General features: G+C 37.2%; 1 protein-coding gene and 1 pseudogene across 1 annotated transcript; both read left to right on the top strand.

Annotated features, from left to right (window-relative positions):
• Positions 1-11,063: 11,063 nt before the first annotated feature.
• Positions 11,064-13,629, top strand: LOC120137403 (annotated as a pseudogene).
• A 975-nt stretch (positions 13,630-14,604) lies between these two features.
• LOC120137413 (cellulose synthase A catalytic subunit 8 [UDP-forming]-like) lies at positions 14,605-18,738 on the top strand. The gene is given in 14 exon segments (XM_039153164.1): positions 14,605-14,782; positions 14,977-15,041; positions 15,109-15,160; positions 15,252-15,396; positions 15,498-15,764; positions 15,942-16,287; positions 16,409-16,672; positions 16,762-16,974; positions 17,067-17,292; positions 17,295-17,327; positions 17,422-17,621; positions 17,708-17,891; positions 17,894-18,060; positions 18,151-18,738. Coding segments are annotated over 14 exon segments (2,928 nt in total).
• The last annotated feature ends 544 nt before the right edge of the window (positions 18,739-19,282 follow it).

Genomic DNA, 19,282 nt, shown 5'->3' with positions numbered 1-19,282 from the left:
TGTCTTTGTTTTGTCTTTTGGTTGAAAGTAAATTTGTTCGGTTGCTGCCAATTCTGCTAAACTGTGTATTCTTTAACACTGTGAAATAGTATTTGTCTTTGTTTTGTCTTTTGGTTGAAAGTAAATTTATCCATTCAAGTTTCAATTTGCAGAAGAAGAAATAGTTTACTTTCGCACGAAACTTAAAATCGCAACGCGAAACCAAAATCGCAACGCGAAATGAAAATCGCAACGACAGAATCGCAACGCGAAACCAAAATCGCAACGACAAGATCGCAACGCGAAACCAAAATCGCATTGCGATTTTCATTTCGCGTTGCGATTCTTTCGTTGCGATTTTCATTTCGCATTGCGATTCTTTCGTTGCGATTTTCATTTCGCGTTGCGATTTTGGTTTCGCGTTGCGATTTTAAGTTTCGTGTTGCGAAAGTAAACTATTTCTTCTTCTGCAAATTGAAACTTGAATGGATTGCATTACTTCAACCAATAGACAAAACAAAGACAAATACTAACTTCAGGGTATTAGTTTGAAACATATTTTTCTTTGTTATCTGATGCATTTTGTGAACTATGATAGAATAATGACTTGGGTGAATACAATGCAAGTTTGAAACATATTTGTCTTTGTTTTCACTGTTTAAATATCATGTCTGTTTATTTACTGATTTTTGTATTTAATTATTTAGCGGCCCGATAGAGTGGATGCTTTACGTCGGGTTATGCTTGCACGACGGAGTTCACGCATCAGACAGCGTGCACGTGCTATTAAGTCTCCGTACACCCCAATAGTGCGAAGACACCGCAAGAAGAAGCCCGACTCGCCTGTCATCCCTCAAGAGTCCACTCCTATCGTTGAAGAGGCCCCCCATATCATTCCTCGAGAGTCCCCTCCCACCGTTCAAGAGGCCACTGTCATCATTGAAGAGGTCCCTCCCACCATTCAAGAGCCCGATTCACATGGCGTCATATGTAGGCTTCTTGAGAAACCCTCTGTCGTGCCGGACATGATGGATTCAAGTTGGCTCTCGTATGAGTTACCGGCCAGTACCATACCGGTATCTGAAGAGGAGAGGGAACAACTACCGGACACAATTTTGGATAACACCCTTTGGGCTAAGACCGCAGTTGATTTTTATCTACATGAGCGGAGCAAGGGGTGTTTCACTGACATATGCAAGCTCACCGATGATATCTTTTTGTTGCTTGAACGGCCTTGGTGGGGCGTATTATTAGGGGTCGAAGACAATGGCTATTTCGATGGGGGGGTAAGTCTTATATTTTTCTTATATTTCAATTTGATTAATTTTTTTTTAAATTTATGTAAGTCACTAATATATGTCTTTTTTTGTAAAACAGCATATCGATGCGTGGGTGACACGTCTTCTAATAATAAGAAAACTTAAGAAAAATAAAAATATACGATATACAATAATGCCGACGTCTTTTCACGCCGTTCACTTGAAGAATGCACGAGATGAATCATTTGATTTGGGCAATGGACAAGCTAAACTTTATCCTGCATGGTGGGAGGTCGATAAGGTTAGTATTTATTTTAGATTGAGTTTAAAGGTTTTATGAAATAAGTGCGCAAATGAATGAATTATTACTTATGATTGCAGGTGTTTATCCCTGTTTTGGAACGTAAACATTGGATTCTCGTCGAGCTTCAGCTCCCATCCCTTAAGACAATAGTGTATGACAGCATGATAAATTACATATCATTGGCTGATTTAAGAGATGTTATTAAGGGATGGAGCTCTCATTTGGCTAAATTCTTGGATGCGATCAATTATTGGACTCGTTCTGGAAACAAGAAGCCAAAGAAGCTCAATATTACAGTTATTAGAGACGAGACGCGCCACAACAAACGAGCGGAGCCAGAGGAGATTGTGGTCCTCTCGTATGCTTGGCGTTGGAGCGTTTGACGACGGGAAGCATCAAGTATCTACCTCCCACCGATAGAGATAAAGCTGCAGTAGGCTTGTGGTTTCGGCATTATATGGCTAAATCGATATATACGAGACGCTGCCTACCTGCATCCGCGTTATAAAATGTCCATAAACAATTGGTAAGTTTATATACTTATAAATGAAAATGTTTGGTTAATTAACTAGAATTCAATAATTTGCGTAGAAAGTGTTGTTTGAACAAATGTTTGGTTTCTGCAGGTTAATCTCAGAAGTGAACTGCGTGAAAATGATGTCGAGCTGCAAAAGTTGATTCAATAGTTTAATTGATTGTTTTTGATTGTTTAATTGATTTGTAAAAGTTGATTCAATAGTAGATGATCGGAAATAAGAAATTGCTTATTTTTTGATTGTTAATTGATTTGTAAAGATGATTTGTAAAAGTTGATTTGTGTAATTGATGCGAACATAATTCTTATTTGTGCTTGTTTAATTGATTGAAATGTAATGGTTGATTTTGTTGATTTCAATCTGCATTATGTGAAGGCAAAATGAAAATCGCAATGCGAAATGAAAATCGCAATGCGAAATGAAAATCGCAACGAGAGAATCGCAATGCGAAATGAAAATCGCAATGCGGAAATGAAAATCGCAATGCGTTTATAATTTCGCATTGCGATTATCTCGTTGCGATTTTCATTTCGCATTGCGATTTTCATTTCGCATTGCGATTCTTTCGTTGCGATTTTCATTTCGCATTGCGATTTTCATTTCGCATTGCGATTTTCATTTCGCATTGCGATTTTCATTTCGCATTGCGATTTTCATTTCGCATTGCGATTTAATTTCGCATTGCGATTCTGTCGTTGCGATTTTCATTTCGCATTGCGATTTTCATTTCGCATTGCGATTCTCTCGTTGCGATTTTCATTTCCGCATTGCGATTTTCATGTTGGGATTTTCATTTCGCGTTGCGATTGTATTTTCCGTGTTGCGATAGTCAAATGCATGCCTAATAGTGATAACAACTGAATAACAAGAGTTGGTTAAGTCAAAATGGTTGGCCTGAGTCATTAATTCAACTGAAAATGTTAAAAGTTCACACATAAAATCCACATAATACAACGTTTGCATTTAAAAATCACCTAAGTTAACAGTCTCAAAAGGTGAAGCCAATCGTGATTGGGATTTTAAAGATGATTGCCTTTTGCTTGACACCATATGAGCTTTGGATTTTGATGAGGATCCATATTTTGGTAGAGGAAAAGATGATTTTGATGGCACTGGTGATCCACATGTCAACCTTGTATGACCACTTTCCTTGCACCGACTACATGTCGATCTCTTCTTCTCTTCACCCTTAGACGGTATACGATCGTGACTTTTTGGTCGGCCAGGTAGCCTTCTGTCCATGGCTGGTGGCAAAACTGTTTGTAAGTCATCTGGTATGTCCCACTCAGAAGGATGTGGAATAGGGTAGACAATCTCGGCATAAGTCTGTCGATAAACTTCTGTAGTGTAGCAATCCATAGCGTATGCGCTTGAATCATCTTGGTTTAAATGAAGAGCAACTTTTATAACATGGCCACACGGATAACCAGATGTTTGCCATTTCATACAACTACACGTCTTTGCATTTAGATCGACTAGCCCATTTAAGTTATTATCCAGTACTTGAAACAAAGTGTTTGAACATGGTTCAACTCTCCATGACGTTGACTTCACAACACGTTTCGTTATCTTTTTTTCAGTCCATGGTGTAACACGATGTTCCAATGTTCCTGTAAATTTAAATAAACAATACTTAGTAAAATATATAAATATGATAAGTTACGAATTCAAAGAAATAATACCTGCATGGTTCTTTTCTTGTAGTACCACTGTTGAATAGAGGCTCGAAAAAACTCCATTAACATAGTAATGGGTAATTTCCGGGAATGACGACTTAGAGCGTTGATTGATTCTGCACTATTAGACGTCATGAAACCATATCTTGCTCCAAGTTGATGTACTCTTGACCATCTTTCAAACCCGACATCTTCTAGTGTTTGAGCACACTGAGGCAAAACACGTCTTAAACAATTTATATGCTTATTGAAATCCACTTCCCGATAAGCTTTTACAGCCTTCCAGTATGTCCATTTGTGCTTTTTTATACCAGCAGACCTTGATTTTAGATTTCTATACAAATGAACACCACAAAGTCCATGAAAAGCATCTGGGAAAACACCTTCTAACAGCGTTGTCAATTGAGTTTGCCCTATCGGATATGATTGTCAGATTGCTAATAGGACCTATGCAATCCCTAAGATGCCCCATAAACCATGTCCATGAATCAGAGGTTTCAGATTTGCCAACCCCGTAAGCTATTGGCAATATCCCATTGTTAGCATCCATGGCTACTGCTAATAAGTTTACTCCAAGGTATCGACCTTTCAATGTGCTCCGTCAACTATAATAACTGGGCGCATGCAAGTAATAAACGAACGAATCTACAAAATAATATACACAAGAAATATAATCATTTAAATGTGAAATGCATGTAACTAACAAAAATGAGTCAACAAAATTATATTGATTTACTAACCGTAGCACCAATGGCGATAAACAGCAACTCAAAGCGTCCATCTCTATCTGTTTTGATATGAGTTACCGACCCAGGATTTTTCAGCTTTAAATTGTGACAATAAGCCGGCAGTTGGGCAAACGATGCTTCTGGCGACCCCCTCAACAATTCCAAGGCATAACATTTGGCTCTCCAAGCTTGAGAATATGATATACTAATCTTGAACCGAGCATTCATGTCAGTCATAATTTCATGTCCCCGATATACCCTGCCATTCAAAAACATTAACTCAACCAGAAAACCACCCAACACCTTTTTGTTTGCCTGTCTATGGTGAGGAAAAACTTGGGTTCTTGAACATGTATGTTTATCAATAAAAGTCCTAACTTGAAACATTTTGCAATCTTTATTCTCTTTGCAATCATACGCCACGTACAGTTTTTGTCAATCATACACCTTGTTTCGAAACGATCTTTGCTTGATTTGTTAACTTTTAGTTGATAGCCATCTTCCACACATTTCGTATATAAAGCTATCTTCAAGTCTTCCTTTGTATCAAAACAATCATCTTTCTTGATACGAATAACTTTTGTGTAACAATCAACTGCTTTCTTTATCAACTCTTCTTCCGGTATCTGAAGTAATTCTGGCATATTCCAGTTATACGCCCGTGGCATTTTCTTTTCTTCGGGGACTTTTTCTTCTTATTTTTCTTCTTCAGGATTATATGAATTACAGAATGGATGTTCAACATGTTCATTCACAGTCGTAACTTCCTCCTCATTATCATCAACATTACATTCTTCGGCAACGGCTGTTTCATCATCAAAATTCGGGTATTGACCAATATCAATATCATTACACGCATGGTCTGTTTCTTCTTCTGAAACATCATCAAAATCCGTGTATTGACCAATATCAAAGTCCGGATATTGACCAAGACCAAATTTCGAATACTGACTAGTACTCACAATTTTTTCTGTTGGCTCATCATCGTCTAACTGGTCAATACGAAAACCGGAATTTGGTGCTGAAAGTTGATTGGGATTTGGATTAGAGAAAGGTTGTGGGTTTTGAGAAAAACTTAGTTGATTACTACCCGCTACTGACCCAACAATACTACTTCTAGGTTCAACAACATACAATGTAACATCATCTTGTGAAACACTAATGTAAGCAATGAATCGTTCAACATCTTCATTGTCGGTTAACAAATAAACTTTACCATTTCTCTGATAAGATAGCCTAAATCCACTTAGGGGCTCTAAATTCAATTTATTTGAAACACGTAGCATTAGAGTTTCATAAGTTAACTATTGTAAAGACAATTTTAGTTGAAGATTCATGGGTAAAGGCATATATTGTAAAACACCATGAACATTATCCCATGACCCTCCAAAACACAAATCTATCCAAACATGATCAACATTAGATGATTTCATGGTTGTAAATTAATTTACTAAACAGACGAGCTGCGAAACTAAAACCTGTTGCCGGATTGGGAAGGATGTCGTTGGATATAGGAACGGATGTCGCCGGAGAGAGTGATAGATGGAGATGGAATGAGTTGCGATTTAGGGATTTAGTTTATGATTTCAGTGTTATATACCCAAAATTTAAGTGTTGTGATTTACAGATTCTCGTTGCGATTTACGGATTATCGTTGCGATTTACAGATTCTCGTTGCGATTTACGGATTATCGTTGCGATTTACGGATACGCGTTGCGATTTACGGATTATCGTTGCGATTTACGGATACGCGTTGCGATTTACGGATACGCGTTGCGATATACGGATACGCATTGCGATTTACCCATACGCGTTGCGATTTACGGATACACGTTGCGATTTACGGATACGCGTTGCGATTTATGTGTTCGCGTTGCGATTTTCATATTCGCGTTGCGATTATGGAAAATCGCAATGCGAATTTGTACTATCGCATCGCGATTTTCAAGAATCGCGTTGCGATTTTGGAAACTGATTTGCGATTCTGGGGATCGCGTTGCGATTTTTATTTCGCGTTGCGATTTTGTTGGTCATTTTGGCAAATCCAAAAATAGTTGGTTAAAATCGTATATTATAACTTTTTTTTGGTCACTGAGGCGATTCTCTCTTTTTTTTAATCTTAATTACCATTATAATAAATTAAAGGCTAAGAAGCTTGGCATTTAAAGAAACCGGAATTTCCGCATGATAAATATGTAAAGAGAATCAAGCCAAAATGGTTAGCTATAATAGCTAAATAGACAAATATTGGTACTACTATCTTATTCTTAATCTTTACTTATATAATAAAGCTTAGTAGCTCGTGTCTATATATAAAGTCCTCTTCTTCCTTCACTTTCACTTTCCCATGGATGCTTCAAAGAAAGCCATGGAGGATTTCGACTCTCTATGGTTTTTCAACAATGTTCTCACGTTAACAGAGCATTCCCTCGTCGAAGAGGAAGAAAAGAAACCCTCAGGGTCCATGATTCTTCGTGATGTTCTTGCCGGTGCTGATATTTTGGTTCCTAGGTGTCCCAACTGCGGCGAAATCGTCGAGCAGCGGCGGGCGGTTCAGCCAATACAGGCGGCGGAATATGCGAAGCCGGAGAGGAGGAAGAGAGGAGGGAGGAGGAGGAGGAGGAAACGAAGCAAGAGAAAACTCGATTTGGGCTGCTATGGTAGTAACTTGGATTCTGAGTCGTCGTTTTCTGAAGAAACAAATGGGTTATATTACTTGGAAATGCCTCCTTTGAACGATGGTTTCGCCATGAAAGAGCACCTTAAGTCTTGGGCTTATGCTGTCGCCTGCATTGTCAGATAACGGAACTGCACTTAATTTGTTCTACCATTTCTCTCGTCCAGATATATATATATATATATATAATTGCTTCCTACTAATTATAAACCTCTAATCTTTCCCTCTTTTCGGCATGTAATTACATTGTTCATACTTTCCATTTTAGTTCAAGGACAAGATTAGAGTCAAATACGGAGAAACATCAAATTATTTAATTTTAAACAAATAACAATTTATTAAATATTTTATTAAATATTTAAAACCAAAAGTATGAAAACTTAGTCGGACTAATATCCAAACCGACAGAAACCTAGACTAAAAGTTTTAAGAAACCAACACTTCTAATTCTATATTGTTTATTCTATAACTCGATTCGACCCGGCTTCAAATTTAATTAAAACCATTATCACTATCACTCTCTTTAAAAAAATGATATAACTCTCTTGCAATGTGTTAAGCTTCGACGTTGGTACTAACAAATAAGATCAAAATAAAAATCACGTGGCATGATTGTTAAAGTAAGCTCGTGGAACTTTCACGTGAAGTGGAAGATCTGTTTTGTATGGTAATCTATTTTCTGCAATTATGCTATGAGCTCTTACTGTAATGTGAGTTTTACTGATAGTGAAAACAGTGTTTTCTGTATGGTAATTATACATTCTGGAGAAGAAAACAGTGTTTTCACTGTTGATTCCTCGGGCAAATTCTATACAATCTTATTTATATATTTGAATTTTATTATTAAATGATTAAAAGTATTCAAATAAACTATTATTTTAGACTAATAAAAAAATGACGTGAAATTTTTGAATAATTATATCTTATTCGGATACAAATCAAGTAACCCTATGGCTCTCCAAAACGTGAATATAAGAGTGGGAGGAGACTGGGTTATTGTCCAATGGTAAGAAGAAAGACCGGGGGGGTTGTCTTGTTCTGACAATGCTTGGTGAAGAGGCAGAAATGTGAAGAGAATAACATAATTGCAGCCATGCCATGCTAGGGCTACCAAGGGGCCTATCTACATCAAGCTGCTGGTTGGGGGGTAAGAGAGGAGAGGGCATTGGTGGAATCATTCAATAACAGAAACGACATTAGCAAAGGAGACCCTTTTGTTTTAGGGTAGTGCCAACTCATGCTACGGTCAATTTAGGTTCACATGCAATCTCATTTTCCTCTTTTGTGTTGCTACGAAACAAGGGAATGATGACATACACTAACTATATATTAAATTTTTAAATATGTTAATGGAAAATAATAAATAGCTTTTATTGAGTGATGTATTTAAATTACTTATGCGTAATATTATTGTTTTTACTAATTACTAGTTTTGTAAGTATAGATTGAAAATTAAAATTTGATTCATAGGGATAATTCAAAAATAAAATCTTTCTTGAAATGATGATTAAGATCGTCTTTAATTAAAACTAGGCATGGTTAAAATGGTATTCAAGGAAAGAGATATGTCATTAGACATGTAATTAGTGAAATAGTAATTAAGATCATCTTTACTTCAGCAAAACTATTTTCGTACTAATTACATTGATAAGGCTAACTACATGGTAATTACATTAATTCCTATTTCTGTTTTTAGGGACAAATTAAATAAGTCGTGATTAAATTATAAAAATTTAATTTAAAATTTAATTTTATTATATAGTATGAAATCTCAATAATTAAAGTATAATTTGACGTATTAAATCATTTAAATAATTTAAAGTAACTATTTCACATTTTAATGATATTGTTTGACGTTGGACCTAACAAACTTGACGTGAATCCGATTCCTTGAATCGATTTACCCAATCCAATACTCAATACCAACCCGAATATGATGATCAAATTTGATCCGAAATCCAAACAATACCCAATCTAAAATTTAGTTGACCCAATATGAACTCATATCCAATTTAACCCGAATTGAAATTAACCAAAACCGAAATTAATTCAAATTGAAAATAATCCAAACCAAAAACAACACGAATCTAATTTAAACCGAATAGAAAGTAATCCGAGCTGAATTTAACCTGATTTGAAAGTAGCCCGAATTGAAATTAATCTAAACGAAAGCAATCCAAACCAAAAATCTATATATACTTGATTAGAATTATAATCGAATTAAGCCTAAATGATAAGATTAACAAACAAGAAGACATTTTTTACAATAATATATCGATAATTTCATATATACTTGATTAGTCTTCTAACAAATTTAATCTGAATTGATGTGATTTAAAGGTTGGCCCAAACCGAAAAATCAACCAATCCGATATTGATTCGACCCGAAATCTAAACGATCATATATTAACCCAACCTAAAAGTCAACCGATCTGATATTGATCCAAACCGAAAAATAATCGATTCGTTAATCACCAAACCTGAAGACTGACCCACCCGAAAATTGACCCGACTTGATACCCGACCCGACCCAATTTATCATACACCCAAACCATATCCGATTCAGCCCAAGTATAATCTAGACCCAAAATGACCCGACCCAAATCCGATTCGAATGACCCGTTTGCCACCTCTATTTAACGTTAGGTTGGAGAAGGATGTAACTGATATTATATTGATATTTTCAGTACTGGTTTAGAGTACAAGTCATAGTTTAGGAACGTCTGTCGAAATTAACCCTTAGGTGGCGTTTGGTTCGCTAGAATCCCTTGGAATTAGGGGAATTGAAATCCAATTTCACCACTTTCTCATGTTTGGTTCAAGTTTTCAAAGTGAGAATTGGAATCAAATTCCATCAAGGGAGGGAAAGTAAATTTCATCCATAACATGATGGAATTGAAATCCTTTGGAGGAGGGAATGTGAAATTTGATCATACTACCCTCATCAATCTTTTGGTATTCGTGTCGGAATTTTTTTTTAAAATTTCGGGATCGGGTCCGGTTTTTTAAAAACAAATTCGGGATCGGGTCGGATTTTTTAAAAAAAAATTCGGGGTCGGGTCGGGTTTTTCAAGTGTGATATTCGGGTCGGGTTTTTTTAAGTGTGATATTTGGGTCGGTTCGGGTTTAGGGTGAAAAATACCTGACCCAACCCCAAAAAAAAAACCTTATATATTTAGGAATAATTATAATAGTACCCCTCTATATATAATTTTTTTTTCAATTAAGTCACTATTTTTATTGAATAATTTTTTTATTATTTCGGGTCAGGTCGGGTGAAACTTTATTTTGGTCGGGTCTCGGGTGGAGGTTCCCTTCTTCTCGGGTCGGGTCGGGTGGACCAAAAACCCAACCCATGACCATCCCTAATTGGGATGATCTTAACTTATGATGTTTATTAGTATGATTTTTATATTTTATTGAAATGAATAATCAATCAATAAAATGAAAATTTAATATTTTTAAAATTTTTATAATATATTGCTACATGTAATTTATAAAACAAACTAAAATTAAGCAAAAAAACAAGAAGGGAAATTCTATCATTTTACATTACTGAAATCAAATTCATCTGACATGTCTACGAACCAAACATAATATGAAATTGGATTCCAATTCAATTTCCTGCCAACCAAACAAGTTTCAGATTCAGATTCTAATTCCTTCAGATTCTAATTCCTTCAGATTCAGATTCCAATTCCTTCAGATTCTAATTCTTTCACAGATTTTAATTTCCTCATAAACATTCCATCGAGCCAAACGCTACCTTAGTTTTCTCTAAAGCTTGCAATGAACGAACTGTGCTTGATATGGGCTGAAGGCCTAAACCCAACTCAGTTTGACAATGGCCCATTAAGCTACTATTGTCCATGGCCGATCTAACTGCCCTGAAAAACAACCGCCCATTAAAAAAGCAAACAAAAGAGAAAAGAAACCAGCGAGGCAAAGTCGAAGGCGGAGGCGCGTCGCAAATGACGGAGACGAGACGATTGAGAGGTCAAGCGGCCACCGCCACGTACTGTATCGCCTCACGTGACATGCCCGGCCTTGTCGCCACTTCCGCCGAAGTAAAATCCTGCTCTTTTCTTTCTCCCTCAAATTTTAATTTTAACTGAAGCTTATATTTGTTTTTAATGATATTGAAAAATTGAATTTACATTAGGATGGTTGCGTTTTTTGGTTTGATATGCGATGCAAAGATGTGAAATTTGTCATGGATGTTTGCAACGAACCGATTTCATCCCTTTGCTTCAACTCGGGTAAATTTCTATCATTTTTTATTTCTTATTTCATTTTCAAATTAAGTTTTGTATGAATTACTTATGATTATTGAATTTCGGCTTCAAATGCAGGCAATGAGAATATCATCTATGTTTCTGCTGGAAATGAGGTCAAGTGCTTGATATGCATATGGTAATTCATCTTCATTTTGACTGTTTTTGCTTTGGTTGCATTTAAAATTTGCTTAGGTATTGTTCGTTTATAGTTAGCAGATAACTCGTGGAAGGCATTGGAGAGTTATAATTATAATAAAGAAGAGATAAATCAGTAGAGATTCTTTTGGAAATAAACTTTTATAATGCTTTAGTTTATGAATTTTAAAGTTTAGTATTTATGCATATATTTTATTTTTTATATTTATTCTTATGCAGGTTACTTGTAATTCCAGATCATCTTTCCTTTCGGCTGCCGACGATGGTGGTGAGATTAAGGTATTCGATTTTATTTAGTTTAATCATCTACAATATGTTTATAAATACAAATTATCATTCAGATGAAGAATTTATTTGTCAGTTTATGTAATTGATAATGGGATTTTTTTAACATTTTAACCTTGTATGGTAACATGTGTTGCAGATCATAGACATTCGCCAGAAACGTATTTCCAAGACCTTGAGATCTGGACATACAAGCGTATCCTTGCTCTTTAAGCCATTTGCTTTTTCTTATTGTCCTTCAGCATATAATAGCATGAATGTTCCTGTGGTTTATTAACTGAAATTCCTGGCTCTATATCTCGTTTCTTGACATATTTGTTCTCAAAAGCTTTTATCTGTTTCATTTTTTTGTTAAATAATTGTGTATTTGGATTCTAGAACGTTTTATTTTGAGCCCCTTTTTCAGCTAGTCTTCTTTCGTGTCCTCACCTTAATACATCACAGATCTGAAGCAGTGTCCAATTCATTCCTTGGAGACCTTGGGAAGGAATGTCTAACTAAATTTGTGTGTAATATATGTAAACTTGACCGCTAAGTTTACTGGTAGAGAGTTTTTCTTAGCTCTCCATTACAGTTATTCTATTTGAACGTCACTGGTGGTCTTGATTCAAAGCTTATCACATGGGACTTCTCAAAAGGGCGCCCACGCAAAATTGTAGATTTTGGTATGTATGTCTTGAACTCTTAGTTTCGTTGATCTTCAAATATTATGTCATATTCACAACAATTTTGTAATATCATGGACAATAAACTTAAGGTGGTGCATCTTCACATAACGTCGTTGATTTGATCCTCATTATGATTATTCTAATCAAATAAAAGGTCAGTGCATTACTGATTAATTTCTCTGATTTTGCCGCCTTTCCTGCAGGCTTGCCTGACATGAGGAGTGGTAGCAATGCTGGACAATGTTTAAATCCAGCTTTTGTTCACACAATAAAAGTTCCAGATGTTGATATGTTGGACAAATTAGGCAAGATATGTGTTGTGTCTAGGGGTGATGGTGTTATTGATATTATTGATATGGAATCAGAACTTACAGCCATGAAGCCTAAAAGTTCCATGAAATCCCGAAAAGGAACTCAGTCTGTGTCCAAAGGCAGTGATGGTGGCGATCCCAGTGAAAATGGGACTAAATGGTTGCATTTAGATTACTCTTTAGGTGGTCATACTGCCGCGGTGTCTTGTGTGGCATTTTCGTAGTTCGGAGAGAGGGGGAGGTTTCTAGTATCAGGCGGAAATGATAAGTTGATCAAAGTATGGGATTGCTCTAAGTGTCTTGATTCATGGCAGATTGGAGATAACAATGCGCTTCTACATTTTAACATCAATTTAAGCAAAAAGGTGAGGCTTGTTGCTTCTTGTATCAAATACATTTCATTTCTCTTCGAACCTCTCGTCTTTAACATCGTTCTTTGTCAGGTAAATTGGCTATGTACGACTCCTGTAGCATCAGACAACATTGTCATCTGTGACACAACCAAAGTATTGAAGGCCTACACCATTTCCTAAATCAAAGCTGCAGGAGATCATCTTTTATTTCTGGAGAATGTTGTTGTTGCTAAAGGACAACTCGGCATAGGCATCACCGATCGATCAAGATAGGCTTTGCTCCACCAGCGCTAACCTCGATTAAGAGGATATAATCGCAACGATTCAAGCATGGCTTGTAGTGGTTTGTTCTAACTAGTGTATCTTTGTTGAAGAAAATAGAATGAGACAAATATAAGCACTGTACCATGGTAACGAGGTTAAATAACAAAATGAGTTTTAATCATTTTGCTTAGTCTTAAAGGGTTTATTTATTTATTATTTATTTGAGCATGACTTTTCTGAAATAAAAATAACTCTTCAACGAGGCAGAGATCAAATTTGCAAATCTTGGGTGGCAAAATCAATGCCTAAAAGAGAGGGTTTCAGTTTCACCCCATGGCCCCAGCTCTGACTATGTAGTCTGACCTAATTTTGGCACATGTTTGGTTTGGTGTCATACATCTTCCATTTCTGATCTACTGTCTGAAGCCTTTTCTACCTAAACTATATGTCAATTCTAAATTGATCTCTAAACTTTAAAACATTATAAATAAATCCTCAAAACTAAAGTATCAGTCTAGGCATCGGTGTTAACATTATAAATGAACATGTTGACAGCTATATCGACAGAAGGAAACTTTAGATTGAATGTTCAATTAGAATGTTTAAAAGTTCAGGGACCAATTTAGATTTTCATCAATAATTTTAGGATGCCAAGTGCAATTAACCCCTTGTTGATCCTACTTATCTTAATTGGTTAGATTGTAAATCCAGTTGAATATACTTATTTGCCTCTCAACCCAATTCATGATATTTTCTTAAGGTGTTGAATTCTCCAAATCCAGGAGACAATAATGCAAAAAATGCATATTATGTATGGTTGGCAAAAAGCTAGTTAGTTAAGGATGTACATTGCCCAACCGAAAGCTTCCTTCAACTTCCCGCTATATTTCAAACTTCTCTTTACCTTGCAAAAAAAAAAATGTAAGCTTTGCTTGTCAGATTTCTCTGCAAATACATGACACCAACAACTCACCTTCCATATGCCACCAAACGCCTTACTTCAACCTTTCTTCACCATTACAACATTGTCATCTCCCATGCTGGGTTTCTTTCTCTCATATAAAACACAAACAGACCAAAGGATTGAGACCATTGGCTAGCTTATAGTACATTTGGGTTAGATTATAGAGATGATGGAATCTGGGGCTCCGGTTTGCCACACTTGTGGTGAGAATGTTGGGTTGAATGCAAATGGTGAACCCTTTGTGGCTTGCCATGAATGCAACTTCCCCATCTGCAAGACTTGTTTCGAGTATGACCTCAAGGAAGGTCGAAAAGCTTGTCTCCGGTGCGCTAGTCCGTATGACGGTATGTTTCTTTTGATTGTTGATGCTGGTTTCTACATTTTAAGTTCGTTTCCATTTGGTTCTTGATGAATTCTTGTTACATTTTCCCTTAGAGAAGTTGTAAACTGCTTAAACCTGTTTAGTTTTTAACAAGTTTCTTTGTCATGGGTTAATGTTTTGACCTGATTGCTCGACTTCCCACTGTGAACTCCTCAGAGAATCTGTTGGACGAAGCCGAGAAGGCATCCGCCGATCAATCTGCACAACTGAGCAAGTCTCAGGTACTGTTAAAGATAATTTATTGTTAGAATACCAAGAGCTCTCTCATATTCTTGTTGGTTTATGCAGGAAGTTGGGATCCATGCAAGACATATCAGCAGCGTGTCTACATTGGATAGTGGTATGTAATAACAATCTCTTCCATAAAATTTTCCTTCAAGAAATGATACAATTGTAAAGGTCTAATGGTTTTGTCTGATGTTTTCATGAAGAAATGACTGAGGACAACGGGAACCCGATTTGGAAGAACCGGGTGGAAAGTTGGAAAGAAAAGAAGAACAAGAAGAAAAAGCCCGCAAAAACCAAGACTGACACAGAAGCTCAAGTCCCACCTGAGCAACAAATGGAAGATAAACCGTTAGTATTTAACTGAAAAGTAGATTAATGATAAGATTCTATTTAGTGCAGTGTTTGTGTTTATGTTAAGTCTTACTGATATATAACATTTGCATTTGCAGGGCATCGGATGCCTCCCAGCCCCTCTCGACTATAATTCCAATTCCGAAAAGCAGACTTGCACCGTACCGAACTGTGATCGTTATGCGATTGATCATTCTTGGTCTTTTCTTCCATTATCGAGTAACCAATCCTGTCGACAGTGCTTTTCCCCTGTGGTTGACTTCAGTCATATGTGAAATCTGGTTTGCCTTTTCCTGGGTGTTGGATCAGTTCCCTAAGTGGTATCCTATTAACAGGGAAACATACATTGACAGGCTATCTGCAAGGTACAAATCTGTGAATCTCAGACATATCATTGATGATGCTAGTAACATGAGTTATCTTACTTCATCTGATTCATTATCATAACTATGAAATATACGGTTTGTTACTAAGCTAGTTTGTATCAATTACTAGTGAAAAATGTATCTGAGATGGAATTTGTTTTTCGGGGACCATGGCAGATACGAAAGAGAAGGTGAACCTTCTGAACTTGCTGCAGTGGACTTCTTTGTGAGTACTGTGGATCCATTGAAAGAACCTCCATTGATCACTGCCAATACCGTGCTTTCCATCCTTGCCCTGGACTACCCTGTGGATAAGGTCTCTTGTTATGTATCTGACGATGGTGCCGCAATGCTGTCATTTGAATCTCTAGTTGAAACGGCTGACTTTGCAAGAAAGTGGGTTCCATTCTGCAAAAAGTTCTCCATTGAACCACGGGCACCGGAATTTTACTTCTCGCAGAAGATTGATTACTTGAAGGACAAAGTGCAGCCCTCTTTCGTAAAAGAACGTAGAGCAATGAAAGTACGTTCCTCAAGCTTTCTTTTGCTACATTTCTTGAATATCTGGAGCACTGTAATATTAGAAGTTATAGGGCTCAATACCATACGTTATTTAATAATATATCATTTTGATTCGATTGCAGAGAGACTATGAAGAGTTCAAAATCCGGATTAATGCACTAGTTGCCAAGGCTCAGAAAACACCTGAAGAAGGATGGACAATGCAAGACGGAACGCCTTGGCCAGGAAATAACACGCGTGATCACCCTGGCATGATTCAGGTGTTCCTTGGATATAGTGGTGCCCGTGACATGGAAGGAAATGAACTTCCCCGACTGGTTTATGTCTCTAGAGAGAAGAGACCGGGTTACCAACACCACAAAAAAGCTGGTGCTGAAAATGCTTTGGTGAGTAATACTTATCATAATACCTGGATGCATGAAAAATCTTAAATATTCTCTTGCGATTTGCAACTTACATGAATGACTTGTTACAGGTTCGGGTGTCTGCAGTTCTTACAAATGCTCCATACATCCTCAATCTCGATTGTGATCACTATGTTAACAATAGTAAGGCAGTAAGGGAGGCAATGTGCTTCCTGATGGACCCGCAAGTCGGTCGAGATGTATGCTATGTGCAGTTTCCTCAAAGATTTGATGGCATAGATAGGAGTGATCGATATGCCAATCGCAACACGGTTTTCTTCGATGTAAGATATAACCTAAACCATTTTTCTTCTTGATTTAGTTATAAGCATAATGCTCTTGAGCTCTGACAATTCTTCTGAATTCTCAACTTCAGGTTAACATGAAAGGACTTGATGGAATTCAAGGACCAGTTTATGTCGGAACAGGTTGTGTTTTCAATAGGCAAGCACTTTATGGCTATGGACCACCGTCAATGCCCAGCTTGCCCAAGTCCTCTTCCTCATCTTGCTCATGGTGTGGCAGCTGCTCATGCTGCTGCCCGGCCAAGAAGGAACCTAAAGATCCATCAGAGCTTTATAGGGATGCAAAACGAGAAGAACTCATGCTGCTATTTTTAACCTTAGAGAAATCGAAAGTAAGTCTAAAATCTTTCAGAAAATTGAAGTTAGACTTATACTTTACTGAGCCATTGTTGAATTGTTGACATATCTCCGGTTTTGTTCCTGCAGACTATGATGAGTATGAAAGATCAATGCTGATCTCTCAAACAAGCTTCGAGAAAACTTTCGGTTTATCTTCGGTCTTCATTGAATCGACACTAATGGAGAATGGAGGTGTGGCTGAATCTGCCAACCCTTCGACACTAATCAAGGAAGCAATTCATGTCATTAGTTGCAGTTATGAAGAGAAGACTGCATGGGGAAAAGAGGTTGAAATTTTTTAAATGAAACATAAAATGCTCTAAGCTCATTTTAAACTTCATTCTCCTTGCTTATGATCTATATGTTTGTTCAGATCGGATGGATATACGGTTCGGTCACCGAAGATATCTTAACTGGTTTCAAAATGCACTGCCGAGGATGGAGATCGATTTACTGCATGCCCTTAAGGCCAGCATTCAAAGGATCTGCACCAATCAATCTGTCTGATCGGCTGCACCAGGTTCTTCGATGGGCTCTTGGATCGGTCGAAATTTTCCTAAGCGGCATTGTCCTCTATGGTATGGCTTTGGAGGCGGTCGTCTTAAATGGCTTCAAAGGCTAGCATATATCAACACCATTGTCTATCCTTTCACATCCCTTCCTCTCGTTGCCTATTGTTCTCTGCCTGCAATCTGTCTTCTCACTGGAAAATTCATCATACCGACGGTAATGATTGCTAGTAATTCATGCGTTCTTATTTAGTTTTCAATACCATTAGAGCTTACGTTGCTTCACATTGTCTAATATGATGATCAGCTCTCAAACCTGGCAAGCGTTCTCTTTCTTGGCCTTTTCATGTCCATTATTGTGACTGCTGTGCTCGAGCTCCGATGGAGCGGTGTCAGCATCGGGGACTTATGGCGTAACGAGCAGTTTTGGGTCATCGGAGGTGTTTCAGCCCATCTCTTTGCAGTCTTCCAAGGTATACTGAAGATGCTGGCAGGTATTGACACCAACTTCACTGTCACTGCCAAAGCAGCCGATGATGCAGAGTTTGGTGAGCTCTACATTGTGAAATGGACGACACTTTTGATCCCGCCGACGACACTTCTCATCGTCAACATGGTCGGTGTCGTAGCCGGGTTCTCCGACGCACTCAACAAAGGGTACGAAGCTTGGGGGCCACTCTTTGGCAAAGTGTTCTTTTCATTCTGGGTCATCCTACATCTTTATCCATTCCTCAAAGGTCTCATGGGTAGACAAAACAGGACACCAACCATCGTTGTTCTTTGGTCGGTACTGTTGGCTTCCGTGTTCTCCCTTGTTTGGGTCCGGATCAACCCGTTTGTCAACACCGGCAACAGCACCGCCCTGACGTCTAGCTGCATTTCCATTGATTGCTGATGATATGTTATTGTCTTTCTCAAAAGTGAACCATTGCATGTAAGTGGACTGAAAGACGTGTATGTTCTAAGTTTTTAACAAGTTTGCGTGTGACCATTTTGTTCTCAGAAGTGTAAGTGTTTCTAGGCAATGCTATAAGCTATTTTCCATTGAAATTACTTGAAATGAATTGTTTTAGTCTGCATATTATGCCCGTTCTAATTTCAGTTCATATTCATAAGAGTAAACCCCTAGGCACGGATGGTTACAAACATGTTGTAAAATTTGATCTAAAAACTTTCAACCATTTGACAATGAACTCTCTAATGGTTAAACCTAAAACTTTTAAGAATAACGATAATTTATATAACCTTTGAAATAGCTTAATTCGTGTTTTTTTTATATTTTCATTAATAAAATTCATTTACTCTTAAAATTTTATAAAATCTCACTTAATATAAAATGTTTCGTGCGTCCTTTACCTTAAATATTCCATGGGAGACGTAATGACAACGAAAACAAGATCATAAGCCCACACATGATTAAGAATGTGTGGGAAGTTGCA

This window comes from Hibiscus syriacus, unplaced genomic scaffold (genome assembly GCF_006381635.1).
Source record: "Hibiscus syriacus cultivar Baekdansim isolate YM2019G1 unplaced genomic scaffold, ASM638163v2 tig00110657_pilon, whole genome shotgun sequence".
NCBI classification, from domain to species: Eukaryota; Viridiplantae; Streptophyta; class Magnoliopsida; order Malvales; family Malvaceae; genus Hibiscus; species Hibiscus syriacus.
This window is presented reverse-complemented; position numbering and strand designations above follow the sequence as displayed.